The sequence below is a fragment of the Oryx dammah genome, unplaced genomic scaffold (assembly GCF_014754425.2).
Source record: "Oryx dammah isolate SB20612 unplaced genomic scaffold, SCBI_Odam_1.1 HiC_scaffold_27, whole genome shotgun sequence".
Lineage (NCBI taxonomy): Eukaryota > Metazoa > Chordata > Mammalia > Artiodactyla > Bovidae > Oryx > Oryx dammah.
In genome coordinates, this window is record NW_024070211.1 from 109717620 (window position 1) to 109732326 (window position 14707).

At 42.9% G+C, this 14707-nt stretch overlaps 1 protein-coding gene across 1 annotated transcript in view; it reads left to right on the plus strand.

Moving 5' to 3' along the window:
* The window catches only part of MYO3B (myosin IIIB), a 422856-nt gene that overhangs the window by 25798 nt on the left and 382351 nt on the right, over window positions 1-14707 (plus strand). Inside the window, 1 exon segment of the mRNA XM_040227940.1 lies at window positions 13565-13710. Within this exon segment, the coding sequence (XP_040083874.1) occupies window positions 13565-13710 (146 nt within the window).

A 14707-nucleotide genomic window follows, 5' to 3' on the forward strand; every position in this document is an offset into this window, starting at 1 on the left:
CTAATAGCCCAGCATATCCAGGGGATAATGACTAGGAAGAAGGGTGTCTTAAGAACCAGCTTCAGAGCCATGTGTAGCTGACTGGCAGATAGTTTGAATATTTCACCTGCTCAGCAAGCATACAGTGAGAAGAACACTTGCAATTACTGAGGATGTACCCGTGATGCACTGGGACGAGGATGGGTGCTTTTTTAATATGTTGTTTTATTTCATTCTCACAATGGCCCTCTGGAGTAGATACTATTTTCTTCATTTTACCACTAAGGAAAGTGAGGCTCAAAGAGGTGTAGGAGATATTGTGTCCAGATTCACATATCTGGTAAGTACTGGAACTCTGACTTTTCAGAGAGCATGGCAATCCAAGTTCCATTTTACAGGTGAGGAAACTAAGGCAGGGAGAAGATACTCTTTGAGCTAGTTCAGACCATATTTGGCCCCAGAATTCAGGTCTCCTAGTTCACTGGCCTTGCGTTCTTCAGCTTCAGTGTTTTCACATGGGATGTATGGTTAGGAACGTGTGTGCTGAGCCGGCTCCTGTGTCAAAGCCGTGCAGAGACGGAGGGGTGGTAGAAGAACACTCTGAAACTGGAGTGTGAGCCACATCATTTTAAAAGACTTACATGAAGGACCTATCACCTGTAATTTATAGGTTGATTACACTTTTCCGTCTCACCAGTGATAGAAGTAGCCTATAGATTAAGCATCCAGTTTACTTGGCATCTTCCTAAAACAGCCAAAAGTCTGTTTCTGTATTAGAAAGCAGAGTTGTAGATGAAACAAACATTTGCTTCTTTTTAGAAAATTCTTTTTCAGTTTTACTTCCATCTGCTGGTTGTTGCAAACAAGAGCTAATCAGCTGAGCAGAGAAACAGATGTGCTGTGACGGCTCCAAAAATGGGTCTCTCTCTGCTTGGCAAAGGGTCGTTGGCAGGGGATGGTTGCCATAACAACCAGCTTACACCAATGCAGAAATATCACAAGCTTTTTGCAACCACTCTTGCCTTCATTAATTATGCCATTCCTAGCTAAATGATACAATAATGCTATTTCCTTTGGCACTGCCAGGAATAGAGATGACGAATGAGATGTTTTGTGCTGATGGGCTGAGAAAGTCATAAACCACCACAGAGCTGAAATATTATTGTTGTCATTATTACCATTTTGTTCCCTAAGCTCTAGCTAATGGGTTTGGCACCCAATAAGAATTAATAGCATTTGTTGAGTGCTTACTATGTGCCAGGCACTAAATGCTTTGTATGAATTAATTCATTTGTAATCCTTACAACAACCCCCTGAAATTACTGCCATTACTGGCTCAGTGTATTAGAGAAAGTAAATAAGTCACAGAAAGTTCTTGTCCTTGAACAGCTGTTAAGTGATGATACCAGGATTTAAACTCAGATATTTAGCTCCAAAATCCCTGCTCTTAACCACTATACTAGAGCAAACTGTTTATGACTACCAGTACACCAGATAAGATGAATATCTTTTTTTCCAAGTTAAAAATTATTTTAGATAAGAATTATACTTTCTAATATGTTGAGGAAAATACAATATTTCAACATGACACTAGAAACCAGTGTAATTAATGCCTCAGAGAAGGATCTGGAAAAGTAAAATAGCGAAGTTCTTCAGAATAGAATTTAGGAGATTTAGATTTTAGTTATATCCCTGCCACTCATTTTTAAAAAGTGAATGTGGTTCGTTACTTTAATATGGCTTCATTTTTGGTAGAAAAGATAAGAGTACAAATTTTGGAGTCATAGACCTGCGAGCAAATAGTAGGTTCCATGCTTACACACCTAATTATGGACCTCAGGCAAGTTATTGAATATTCTGATCAGAAAGGTGGGAGAAGTTAAAAGAGGTAAAGTGAGAAGGGAAAAAAAGCAGCCTCAGAGGACAAAATGAAATGATGTCCTGAAAGTGCTTGCTGCCATACTCATCATAGTGTGTGCTGTAAAAAATGGGGGAGCCTGTTGCCTGAACCCTGCCTTTCCTGCTCTGTTCTCAGCTCAAAGAGGACTGGCCTGGGGAGTCTCTGCCTCTGAGGTCCATTCTGTGTTTCAGAGAGCAATTGATGGTTTCCGGGGGAAAGAGACTCTTCCCACTCTCACATTCCAAGCCCCTGGAGTTCCTGGAATAATGACAAGGGGATCTCTCCAGGCTCTCAGTAAGGGTGAAGTGATGACAATGGTGAGACTTTCAGGGTCCGATTTTACCCGACTGTTTTAAAAGGCTGGGGATTCTTGGGACCCCACCTGCCAGTCGCTTCACTGTGAGGAATATAGGCTTTGGTTGCTCAGGAGATTCAAGGGAAGGATTTAGAACCTTGGATCATTGACTGAAAGACCTGTGTGTCTTCCCCCACAACATTCATCTCTGAGATTGTGCAGCCATTTGTGTTCCCTGATTCCCCCCAGGTTCCTGGGACAGCCTGTGAGAAGCCAGGATTGCCTCCCTTCTCCTTCTGGGGCAGACCCTACCTGCATTCCCAGGGTAGTCCTGTCTTTGAGAGTCCTGGAGCACAACCCAAACAGTTGGGGCTGTGGTGGGTGAAGGGTCACAGTGACTAATGCAGCCCCAGGTTTCACCCTCAGCTTCAGCCCCAGCTCCCCCCACAGCTGGAGCTCTGCAGGGTTGAGCCATATATCATCCGTCACTGTGGAGGTGGGGGGCTGGCCCCGGAGGTGGTGATGACTTGCCAATACCCTCCTTCTGGCACATCTAAATATAGAACCCCGTTTGAGGCCTCAGCTTCCAGATGTGCAGAAGCACGTGGGGCCCCCAACCTGCCTCCTGCTCAGGGCTGAGTAAGAGGTATCAAAGTCATAGCCTCTGTGAGCATTTCGAATTCCCAGACTATCCTCCCACCCCTCTCTGGGGAGGTGAGGAAGGTCAAGGCACCTGTTGTTTCCCCTTCTTCATCCACCAAAGATGAAGAACTGTTCCCTCGGGGACAGAAGTGTTTGCTGAAGAAATGTCAGAGCCTGCCTCTGCTCCTCCTAGGTTCCAAGTCAAATCACCTGGCAGCTACCCTCTGGTTAGTGCCTCCACAGCCCTGCCCCGGGAATAGGGACTCAGCCCCAGGGTAGGGGAAGGGAGTTCACAGCTAGGCCAGTGCTGCCCTGGCTCCTCTGCACGATGGACCCTGAGCGGTTGGAAGAAAGCAGAGGGAGGTGGGCCATCAGCATTAGGAATGGGACCCAGGGGAGCCTGGGGTGGGCGTGAAGCCAGAGCAGGTGGGACTTGTATTCATGGTGCTCTACTACGTCCCAGGTTTTTTCCATATCTTTTTTGGTTTTAAAAAGGTAAAGGAAATCACTCTTTGCTAGGACTGTGTGATATTCCCAAGGGTGCCCTGGTTTGCATGGTGATGTCAGTCTGGGAAAGGACATCACCCAGAGACCACGTGCAGATAAAGGGGTGTGCCCTGTGGGAACATTCAGATGTTTTGTTCGATTTGCTTCCCTTCCAGTTTTTCAGACGTATTGTAGAAGAGAAAAACTACCCGCATCCCCTCCTCCATTAGTTTCTTATTGTGGCTTATCCTTCAGTTGTGTTACCTACCAGCTATATAACTTGGGGAGAGTTTCTTAACCCTTCTGAATCTGTTTCCTCCCCTAAGGTAAGAATACCTGACCTAACAGCTGTAAAAAGGATGAAATTGTAGAACTCCTACTCTGGTAGAATTAGAGCACTAGCTGACAAAGGAAAGGTGCAGTGGAAGGACAAGTGAGGGCCTGGGGAGGTGAGAGGCAGTAGAAGCTCCACCTGCTTAAGTGGAAGGAGTGCGGCATGCTCAGAGTATGGCAGTTACTGTGGCTGTGGCTTATGATGGAACACGAAAGCCCTTTGGCAGTGTCTTGGCATTCTGTGTATTATAAGAATCCCTGGGAGGTGCCTCACTCACAGAGAAGACGTGGACTTTGCTCCTGGTTTGGCTACAAACCAGCTCTGTGACTCAGCTATTCCCCAAGACCTCAGTTTCCTCATCTGTCAAATAGGGGGATTGACTTAATGAATCCTAGGATCCCTTCCAGCATCCATCTCTAATTTGGGAAAAGCTGCTAGAGGAGGGCGGTGGGATTCTTTTGGGTCTCCAAGCACATGTATTTCTTCAGAGCCTTTGAGTACTAAGGACACATACACAAATTTGGGGTCACTGATTTTGCTTTCACAGGGGAATTCCATGATACTGGTCCTGAGTCTGAGAGCAGGGCTTGCCAAACAGTTAAGTGTAAGTGATCTGTTGGGCTTCCCTAGTGGCTCATTGGTAATGAATTCACCTGCCAGTGCAGGAGATACAGGTTTGTTTCCTGGGTCAGAAAGATGTCCTGGAGAAGGAAACGACAAGCCACTCCAGTATCCTTGCCTGAGAAATCCCATGAACAGGGAAGCCTGATGGGCTACAGTCCATAACAAAAAAAAACCCAACAAAAGTGATATGTTTCCAGGGCTTTGGGGAATTTCAGTACAAAAATTGGTGTTGTGTGCTGGCCTCAAACCCAGAACAGCCCCCCTCTGCCCTCTGCCAGTCATGGTGGGAAGTGGTGTTGTGTACATGTGCTCTGTATCTTTTTAAGTTGAACCTTGTTTTATTTTTCTAAAGGCATAAGCTGAGTGTTACAATCCTGAAAAAAGGCTTGTAGAACATCATATTTTAATTAGAGACCTTTCTCAATTTTATGTGAACAGCATAATTTAAATTATTACTGGCAGTTTCTCAGTATACAGAATATAGATTCAGTTCTAGCCTTGAGTTTTATGAATGAACCAAAAAAAAGCACCACCCCATCAATTTCAGTTCTTCTGGTCCACATCCCTTTTGGAAAAAAAAAAAACAAAACCCTCAAATCTCACATATATTCTCCCTTGAAGTTATATTTCATCCAAGGGAAGAGATTTCATGTGCTTATTCAGTATCTCAGCTTGTTACACTTTGAGATATTTGTATGTAAAACTGATGAATAATATTTGCCACTGGAATATTTATAGCTGCAATTTACAATTCTAGGGAAATTCTATTTTAGAAATCTTTATGATCAGTAACATTTATTAATTATGCTGTGTGAATTATGTAAGCAAAATTAAGAATCCTATTTGCCTTCCTACTTCTCAGCCCATCTTATTTGCCAGTCTGTTGACTGTATTTTTGGGCTCAAGGTCAGCCAAGGATTAATAGCTTTAGGTCTATTTGCTTTGCCTCTTTTTAAGCTGAATTTAGCTCTTGAGATAACAGCATTTTGCCTGTGTACTTGACTGAAATTTTAATCTTGACCTTTGGTTATAATTTTGGATCACACAATCAATTCTAGTAAGATGAGGAATCAGGACATATAAAGCAAACCTAATTGCATCTTTAATGACATTTAAAAAATTAGTGGAAAAATAAAATAGTCTGAATAACAGCTATTGTCTTTTAAGTTTTGTAAATCATTTTTTAAAAGAGCAAAACATATTTTTCCTTATGGCGGATGGTGCTACTGTAATATTATTTGCTTGAAAATATTGGTTAAAAATCACATTATTGAAAGAGATTTCAGCCCAGCAGCTCTTTGATTTTTCATTTGATAAATGGTTTAAGTTAAATAGTTTGGAGAAATCTAGGTTTTCTGAATGCAGGAGTTCATATGTTGACTATTTTTTATTCCCCTTATATTTAGTCTAATACAGATACTCTTCCCAGATAATGAAGACTTTGAGATAAGGAGAGACTGTTCTCTCAGGTTATAGCTCAAGTCTTTCTGCAAAGATAGAGGGTAGGTCTCACCCCTGTTTTGGGAACCTTACCAGTAAGCCCTACTCTTGGTCTAGGTTGAAATGAAACTGTAATCGTGGGCATTCCATGGGACTGTGGTGCCCTGAGAGTGTCAAAGTACTATGCCTCGTCTTATGCTTACAATGGAAAGGGGTATGGTTGAGAAGAGAACTCTTTTTAAACTTGAGTGACGCTAGTTTTACAACCAAGACATCACCTTTAACCTGTCACCTTGCTGATGAAGAATCCCCACAGCCAGTACATACCCCTGAGGAAGTAACCACACCCTTTCAAAGATCAAGGCAAATTTTCCAATACTTATTCACATTTTCAAGACAGAAAAACAGACAAAATTTGTTCTTTTTTGTTATAGAAATAATTTGTGTTCCCTGTAGACATTTTAGAAAATGTAGACAGTCTTATAGAAGTAAATCAATAAAATATATATTACCCATGTGGGATTTCTTTGGAAGGAATGATGCTAAAGCTGAAACTCCAGTACTTTGGCCACCTCATGCGAAGAGCTGACTCATTGGGAAAGACTTTGATGCTGGGAGGGATTGAGGGCAGGAGAAAAAGGAGATGACAGAGGATGAGATGGCTGGATGGCATCACTGACTCGATGGACGTGAGTCTGAGTGAACTCTGGGAGTTGGTGATGGACAGGGAGGCTTGGCGTGCTGCGATTCACGGGGTCACAAAGAGTCGGACACGACTGAGCGACTGAACTGAACTGATGGATCTGTGACCCAGTGATATCCACTATTAACATTCTGGTACCATAGAAAAAGCTGGGTAATCAGCATTTCCCTAAGCAGTGCTTCAGACAACACCCAGGGGGAAGGGGTTGCTTGGTTTGCACAGGAAGAAGAGATACAAGGAGATTAAATAATTTGCTAAAGTTATCCAGTGAGAAGGTCACAAAACCAAAATGAAGATGCCTGGGTCTGGGACCTTTCTGCAACTGCCAGAGGGCTGAGTCTTTTCACAGTCCCAGAGCTTTTCACAGTTAGTTTTCTCCAGCTCATGGCTAAAGAAAGGGCCAGCCTCCTCAACAGAACTCGGTGGACCATGCCCAAGGATGGATAAGGAAATGATATGTGTCAAAGCGGTTGTGTTATCAAACTGTAGCTACAGTTTCACCCTATAAACTCCTTTAAGAGAGGGGAGGAGGGAGTGATTGGGGTGGATTTAGAGTCTTGTTGGAATTCGTTACCTTAAAGAAGTCTAGCGAGAACTGCCCAAAGAAAACTGACTACAAAGATCAGTAGAACTAAACTATAGTGAAAACGTATTTCTTGTCCTCCGCTCCCTCGAGAAAGAAGTTTTGGGGTAGCCCAGGTGGTAATGACCAACATTTCAGAAGCTCTAGCCCATCTCCGGGTAGAATAGGTATTGGTATTGAGCACTGAGACTGTTAGTGCATAGATATTGCCAGAAATCTGAGCAGTAGTGTCTTTCCACTTCCTAAAATAAGCATCAATATAGTCTAAGTGTAACAGAAAAGTCATAAGGTGGCATTTCAAGGTAGGAACGTGGATATGCTCCATTAACCGGCATCCAAACAACTGCTGTGATGCTGAAGCTTATCTTCCTTAACAGAGGCATTATCACAGCAACCAGCATCTTTTCATAGACCTTACCACCTTCTACCAAATATTGGCAATACAATCCACTCAAAATTGTAGTCATCCAGTTCATACCCCAGAGTAATCTACTGTTTGCCAAGTAATTTGCATAGAGAAGTTAGCCTCTCATTTTGAGATACCCCAAAACCAATTATTTTGAAATCATGAAGTCAGTATATTAGAGCTGGAAGGGATACTAGAGATTGTTCATCCCTACCTTGCCATTTTATAGATCTAGATAGTGAGATCACTATAACTAAAGAACCCTCAGCTCAAAATTTTCAGGGGACCTGATCAGAGGGACCCAGCTAGTGAATAATGGAGTTCAGACTTTCTGATTCCAATCCAAAAGTTTTTCAGCATAGCTTCTCTGATGAGTGCCACAAATTGTTATGGTTGGGGAAGGAAGAAAGATAAGACATAATCCTCACCCTGTGTTTCTTCTGTTCACTTCAGGGGTCACTTTGATGAGATCGTAAGACTGGCTCCTTTAAAACTTAGAAGAAGTGATGAGGCTAATGATAGATTAACACTAAGTGGATAAAACTACTCATTAAAACTCAGAAGCAGTATAAACACTCACTGATATCATGCGGAAGAGTGGAAGGTTGTTAAAGGTGACTGTGCAGAAGTTTGTAGGAATTAATACATCCTGAAACTCACTGAGACTCAGTGAATCAGCATTTTAATCTTGGAGCCTATAGGTCATTAGCAAATATTGCTGTCAGTTCAGTTCAGTTGCTCAGTCGTGTCCGACTCTTTGCGACCCCATGAATCGCAGCACGCCAGGCCTCCCTGTCCATCACCAACTCCCGGAGTTCACTCAGACTCACATTCATTGAGTCAGTGATGCCATCCAGCCATGTCATCCTCTGTTGTCCCCTTTTCCTCCTGCCCCCAATCCCTCCCAGCATCAAAGTCTTTTCCATTGAGTCAACTCTTCACATGAGATGGCCAAAGTACTGGAGTTTCAGCTTCAGCATCATTCCTTCCAAAGAAATCCCAGGGCTGATCTCCTCCAGAATGGACTGGTTGGATCTCCTTGCAGTCCAAGGGACTCGCAAGAGTCTTATCCAACACCACAGTTCAAAAGCATCAGTTCTTCGACTCTCAGCCTTCTTCACAGTCCAACTGTCATATCCATACATGACCACAGGAAAAACCATAGCCTTGACTAGACGGACCTTAGTTGGCAAAGTAATGTCTCTGCTTTTGAATATACTATCTAGGTTGGTCATAACTTTTCTTCCAAGGAGTAAGCGTCTTTTAATTTCATGGCTGCAATCACCATCTGCAGTGATTTTTGAGCCCAAAAAATAAAGTCTGACACTGTTTCCACTGTTTCCCCATCTATTTCCCATGAAGTGATGGGACCGGATGCCATGATCTTCATTTTCTGAATGTTGAGCTTTAAGCCAACTTTTTCACTCTCCACTTTCACTTTCATCAAGAGGCTTTTTAGTTCCTCTTCCCTTTCTGCCATAAGGGTGGTGTCATCTGCATATCTGAGGTTATTGATATTGCTGTAGAACTCTCTTTAATTCAGTTAATTCTATGCTCTTAGCTTTTGCCAGATGCACTTACAGACACATCATGTGAAACATTCCTGAAGACATATCTTCTTCATGTGAACATGCTTGTGAGACTCTAAAATCAATTACGGAGAATTCTTACTTTGTAGAATTTACATTCATTTGCAGTTTTTCTATTCACAATACTAGATTAAGAGAAATATCCCAGTTTGTTAAAGTTCATGATACACAACCTTGCATCTGCTTCTGGTACTTATAACTGTGTATTCAAACTACAAACTTTGACTAGTTGTGTTGGCAACCAACAATAGGAAGATTAAAGTCTATAGAGTTGTGAAATGTAAGATATATTTACTGTAACGTATAATTCCATGTAGTCACTAAACGCACATCAGTGTTTCATTGCTACCCTTTCGTATATTCTGTTTCTGATCCTGATGGAATTGTGTTTTTCTTATTAAATCTACATATGGGGAAAAAAGTTTCCAAGAGCACACATGACTTTTCTGTACCTAGTTAGGCATAGAGCTTAGACTCAATTTGAACTTGCTATCAGTTCAGATTAGTTTAGTTCAGTCGCTCGGTCGTGTCCGACTCTTTGCGACCCCATGAATCGCAGCACGCCAGGCCTCCCTGTCCATCACCATCTCCCAGAGTTCACTCAGACTCACGTCCATCGAGTCAGTGATGCCATCCAGCCATCTCATCCTCTGTCGTCTCCTTTTTCTCCTGCCCTCAATCCCTCCCAGCATCAGAGTCTTTTCCAATGCTATACTGCCTACCAAACTGATGTCTTCTTCCTGACTTCCCTGTTTTGTGAATGGTACCATCATTCCCCTGGTCACCCAGGTCTTATGTTGGTTTTCCTTGGTGTGCCCCTTTCCCTAGCCTCCCAAGTCCTGCAAGTCTTCCCTTGAACTCTCTCTCTCACCTGTTCTATATTCCTCATTCCACCACCACCAACATCATTTATACTCCTGTGATTGAAGCAAAGGCTTGACGTAAGGGAGAGTATACACTTGCCTCAAGTATGTCTCCCCCTGGGGGCAGCAGAGCTGAGGTGGAAGGATGGAAAAGGATGAGGCGTTTGGGGTCATGGAACTGTGGCAATGCCATTTCAAACTCCCCTCTCTTCACCCCTTTAACATGACTTACAGAACCTGGGAAACCTGGTCCCAGGGCAGTGCACTTAATTGCCGCTGCCATTCACCTTTTCTTTGTGGAGCATTGTAAGAAGTGATCCAGAGAGCTCTTTGAGAGGTCACGTTCTCCTGGGGGCAAGACCAATTGACTATCTAAGCATTCTTAACTCAGTTTTGTTTTACCTAGAGATAAGGAGAATGCTGAGCTAAGGAGAATGAAATTGCTTTTTCTCCTAAAGAAACAGTTGCAGACTTTGATGTTGGATTGATAGGAATACAGTTCCAGGATGTGTTGACCTGCCATCAGCGATGTAACCTCTTCTTTGAATCCCATCACACATAACTCAGTAAAGAGAAAGGGAAAGAGAGACTCTCTCTGAAGACATGGACTTTAGGTGAAACAAATCTCAAAAACGTGGTTAGTTTGGTCAACATATGAGTATGCTGCTGCTGCTGCTAAGTCGCTTCAGTCGTGTCTGACTCTGTGCGACCCCAGAGACGGCAGCCCACCAGGCTCCACCATCCCTGGGATTCTCCAGGCAAGAACATTGGAGTGGGTTGCCATTTCCTTCTCCAATACATGAAAGTGAAAAGTGAAAGTGAAGTCACTCAGTCGTGTCCGACTCTTCACGACCCCATGGACTGCAGCCTACCAGGCTCCTCTGTCCGTGGGATTCTCCAGGCAAGAGTACTGGAGTGGGGTGCCATTGCCTTCTCCACAACATATGAATATAGATGCTGATAATTCAGGTTCCTTGATAACCTTTATTATTTAGAGTACTTATCATATTATGATGTTTAGATGTCTCTCCTCTGCCTGGGATCAAATTCTGTCCCTGACCACGACTAGCTATGGGCCCTGGGGAAGCTATTTAACTGTGCTATATCTCAATTCCCATGCCTACTACAGGTAGTAATAGTACCTGTCTCACAGAATGATTGTGTGCCTACCTAGGACCATGCTGGCTCATCAGTACTTAATAATTATTTGTGAGTTATTTTACTACAGAAATTTTCTATAGACTTCTTTAGAAAGCTAAGCTTAAATTCCTTTGTCACATTGCTAGCTGAGTTTAGGGAAGAGAATTTGGCCAAAGGATGCTTTTCTATTAATCAAACTGAGCTGAAGATTGTATGTGTCTGTCTGTGAAGAGAAGTGAAAACCAGATACATGTTTTGAATATTTTGTAACAGCACTTGAGAAACGATAGGATATCTCTATTCCCACCTTTAGACAGGTTCTTGGAATTGCCTTCTGTATCCCATTTGAGATGGCTAGAAGTCAATTAGAATTTCTTCCTGGAATTTGCAGACTAGGGACACTAGCTACTTTTCATTATCTTGGTTGGCCTGAATTGGTCTCCCTCTAATATCCCAAGCTTTTGAAGCCTGCATCCTTTGTTAGACATGCTAGTATGTACTGGCTTAGGACATTTATAAGTGTCATAGATGGTTATTTAATTTCTTACAGGTTCACTTTAAATTTCACTCGGCCATAGCTCTTGTTGGAGAAGGATACAGCCTTATTTCTCTTTTCTTCACAGGAATGTATAAGAATGGTGAACTACTTGCTGATTGATAGGTCTAAAATTATGTTTGTCTCACACATTTGGAAATGTCATTTCTGAAAGGGAAGGTGTTAAACAGCCTTCTCTGGAGATCTTTTAAAATAATGTAGTTTCTCACCTGATTGAGGTGATGAAAGTGAGGTCTTGGGGGACAATGGAATGGCCTCTGCTTCCAAAATTGGAATTATTTGAACTTGAGTTTGAATGCACATTTGAAAATAATGTGTTAAAAATATCCTTTTAATGTGTTAAATGTATCCTTCTGTGGCAGGCGAGTCTGTTCAGAGCATGGGGCTGGGATCCATCCCAGGCCAAGGATACAGGTACATGGAAAAGGGCTCTTTAGTTCAGAAATCAGAGGAAAAGGAAAAGGGTAGAGGACAATTATAAAAGCCGGAGACCAGGTCTCGGGTAAGGTGGGCACGTTCACCTGGCATCGTGAGACCAGTGAGCTGGGTCTGGCAGAGAAAAGGTGGATTAGGTTTCTGTCACTGACATAACATTATCACACATTTAGTGGCTTTAAACAAGACATGTTTATTCTCTAGGTCAGAAGTCTGAGTCTTACCTAGCTAAAATTAAATTCTCCATTTGGAAGTCTTACAGTAATCTCAGACTTAGAATGTCCCCAGAGGAGCACATGGTGTTCAACCCAAACCTGCTTCTACCACTGTCTTCCCCATCTCATTAAACACCAGTTCCATTCCAGAATTGCCCAGGTTAAAAATGCTGGACTCCTCTTTCTTATAAGCCCCATTCAGCAAATCCAATTGGCTCTACCTTCACAATTATATCATCAAAATCTGATTATTTCTCACTGTCTCTAGTTTGGATTCCTGCAGTAGCATCTTTAACTGGTTTTGCTTCTTCTACTCGTGTGTCTTATTAATGTACCCTCAGCACAGTAGCCAGAATGCTCCTACTAATGTGTAAGCCAGATCTGTGACTCTTCTCCTCCCTACCAGTTGGTTCATCTTACTCAAAGACCTTCTGATGGCCTAGGAGGGCAGGGAGGCCCATCCCTTTGGCCAGTGATGCTGGATGTCTACCTCATAGGCTGTTTGGACCAACACAGGTTCAAACTGTAAAAGTCTCCCATCTTCTCATGATCATGGGTTATCTTAGGTCAAGGGGGCAGATTCCAGGTCAAACGAGCTTTTGGCCTCGGCACGTGCTCCGGCCCACCCCTGCCTTCTCCCAGTCCCATCGTGATACCCACTAGAGTCTAAGTGTAGAGCTTTCCCTGCTAACTCAAAAAGCTGGTAGAAAAATACTTTCCCACAACGTTCCAAACTCTTCAAACCAATGACAAGCCCAAGGGCATTTTCTGGTTCCCCTTCTCCAGTACCCAACTGGGCTAATCCCTGAAGTAGCAGCTGGGCGGAAACATAAACCAGTTGGGGTTTGAGGACGGGGGCAGATTTCCTTGGAAAAAGAGAATGCGAGGGAGTGGTTTCTATTTTAAGTTGACCACATCAGTCTTCCGAAAGCTTTCTGCTCCGGTGCCACACTCCTAGGGGCTTTGCACAGGAGGCACAAGAGACAGGCATCTTCAAGAACAGCTGTTCCTCACTGTTGAATCAGCAGCTGGTAACAAGATGAAGGACGTAGACAAAGCCTGACACTTAAAGGGTGTCAGGGTGGATGTGGTGAGGTATTCACCCTTGTGCCTCCCCTGGCACTGTCCTTGGTATCCACAGGGTTCAGTGCATGTTTATTGAACTGAATTCACACATTTTAAAAATGAATGAACATATCCGATGATCAATCAACCACACAAATAAGGCCTAGAAAATGGACCTTTTGTTATTACTGAAATTCAGTATCAGTATAGCCAGGAAACTGAGAAGGGGGCTCAGACTGGCCAAGGACCTTTTGGGGCATCTGAGGTGTCAGTGGGGTTGATGTGTTATGTCCTGCTTTTGTCTGGTAGGTCATTGCTTGTGAGCAGCAGTATGACTCTTCCTATGACGCTCGCTGTGACGTCTGGTCCTTGGGGATCACAGCGATTGAACTGGGGGACGGAGATCCTCCCCTCTTCGACATGCATCCTGTGAAAACGCTCTTTAAGATTCCAAGGTAGGACACAAGATGGCGCTCTTGGCTCATTAGTGCTTTGGGAACGAGGCTCGTTAGGATAATAAATAGTTGGTAAACAGTTTCTCTCCAAACCTGTGAAAGCCTGATTGTAAAATGTATTTCTCTTTTAAGCGGGCGGCGGGGGTCGGCACGGGGGACGGGGCAATAGAGGGTTTCCTGAAAGACAACATATTCCAAAAATAATAGGAGTATGTTGTAACAGTCGCATATTTTCAGTACTCCAATTTTTCTGAGATGTTGATTTTTTAGGCTTTGCATGGCAAGACTAAAAATGCAGCTTTGGCTTAAGTACTCTGTCTAAATACTAGTGTTTTCTTTTTAAATGATATAATCATATCTGGTCTTTTTTTTTTTTTTTTCAGTTGACTCTTTCTCCAGTATGCTGAAAAATTTAGGGATGAAAAAAAATGTGTACCAGCACTAAAAAATTTTAGAAAAATGTTACATCAGTCATGATTTTCTAACTCTTTCTTTCTGTCTCAGTGGGAAACGATGCTGAAAGAGGTCTGTTTGAAGGGTATTTAAATGCCAATATATTTTTTATTGTCTATATTCATTAGGGTTTTGTACAAGAGGTTTGTTGGTTGTCTTTCATCAGGATACGGCTGATGTTTGGCAAGGCACTAGTTACAGAAAATAAAGCTATCTGGGAGCTCCACGCAGGCATGTTGCAGCTTGAAAGCTTTGTCCCTTTCATATTTCTCTTGCAAAGGAAGGCTCTGGCCGGCTGGGAGCCATTTAACTGCTTTAACAATACAAGTGTTAACCTTTCCTTATCTGCATGATCACACGGCTATCACAGCCTTTAAAAATTTCTCCTGATTGCAATTTGCATTTCTGATTAGGCCTATTTATATGCAGATGAGGCTCTGTGGCATTCGTCACCGGAACGTTATGGGTTTATACCTAGTCCAGATGTGAACAACCACCCACCATTATTTCCAAAATGATTCCCAACCAAGTCAGAGCTGGTCTT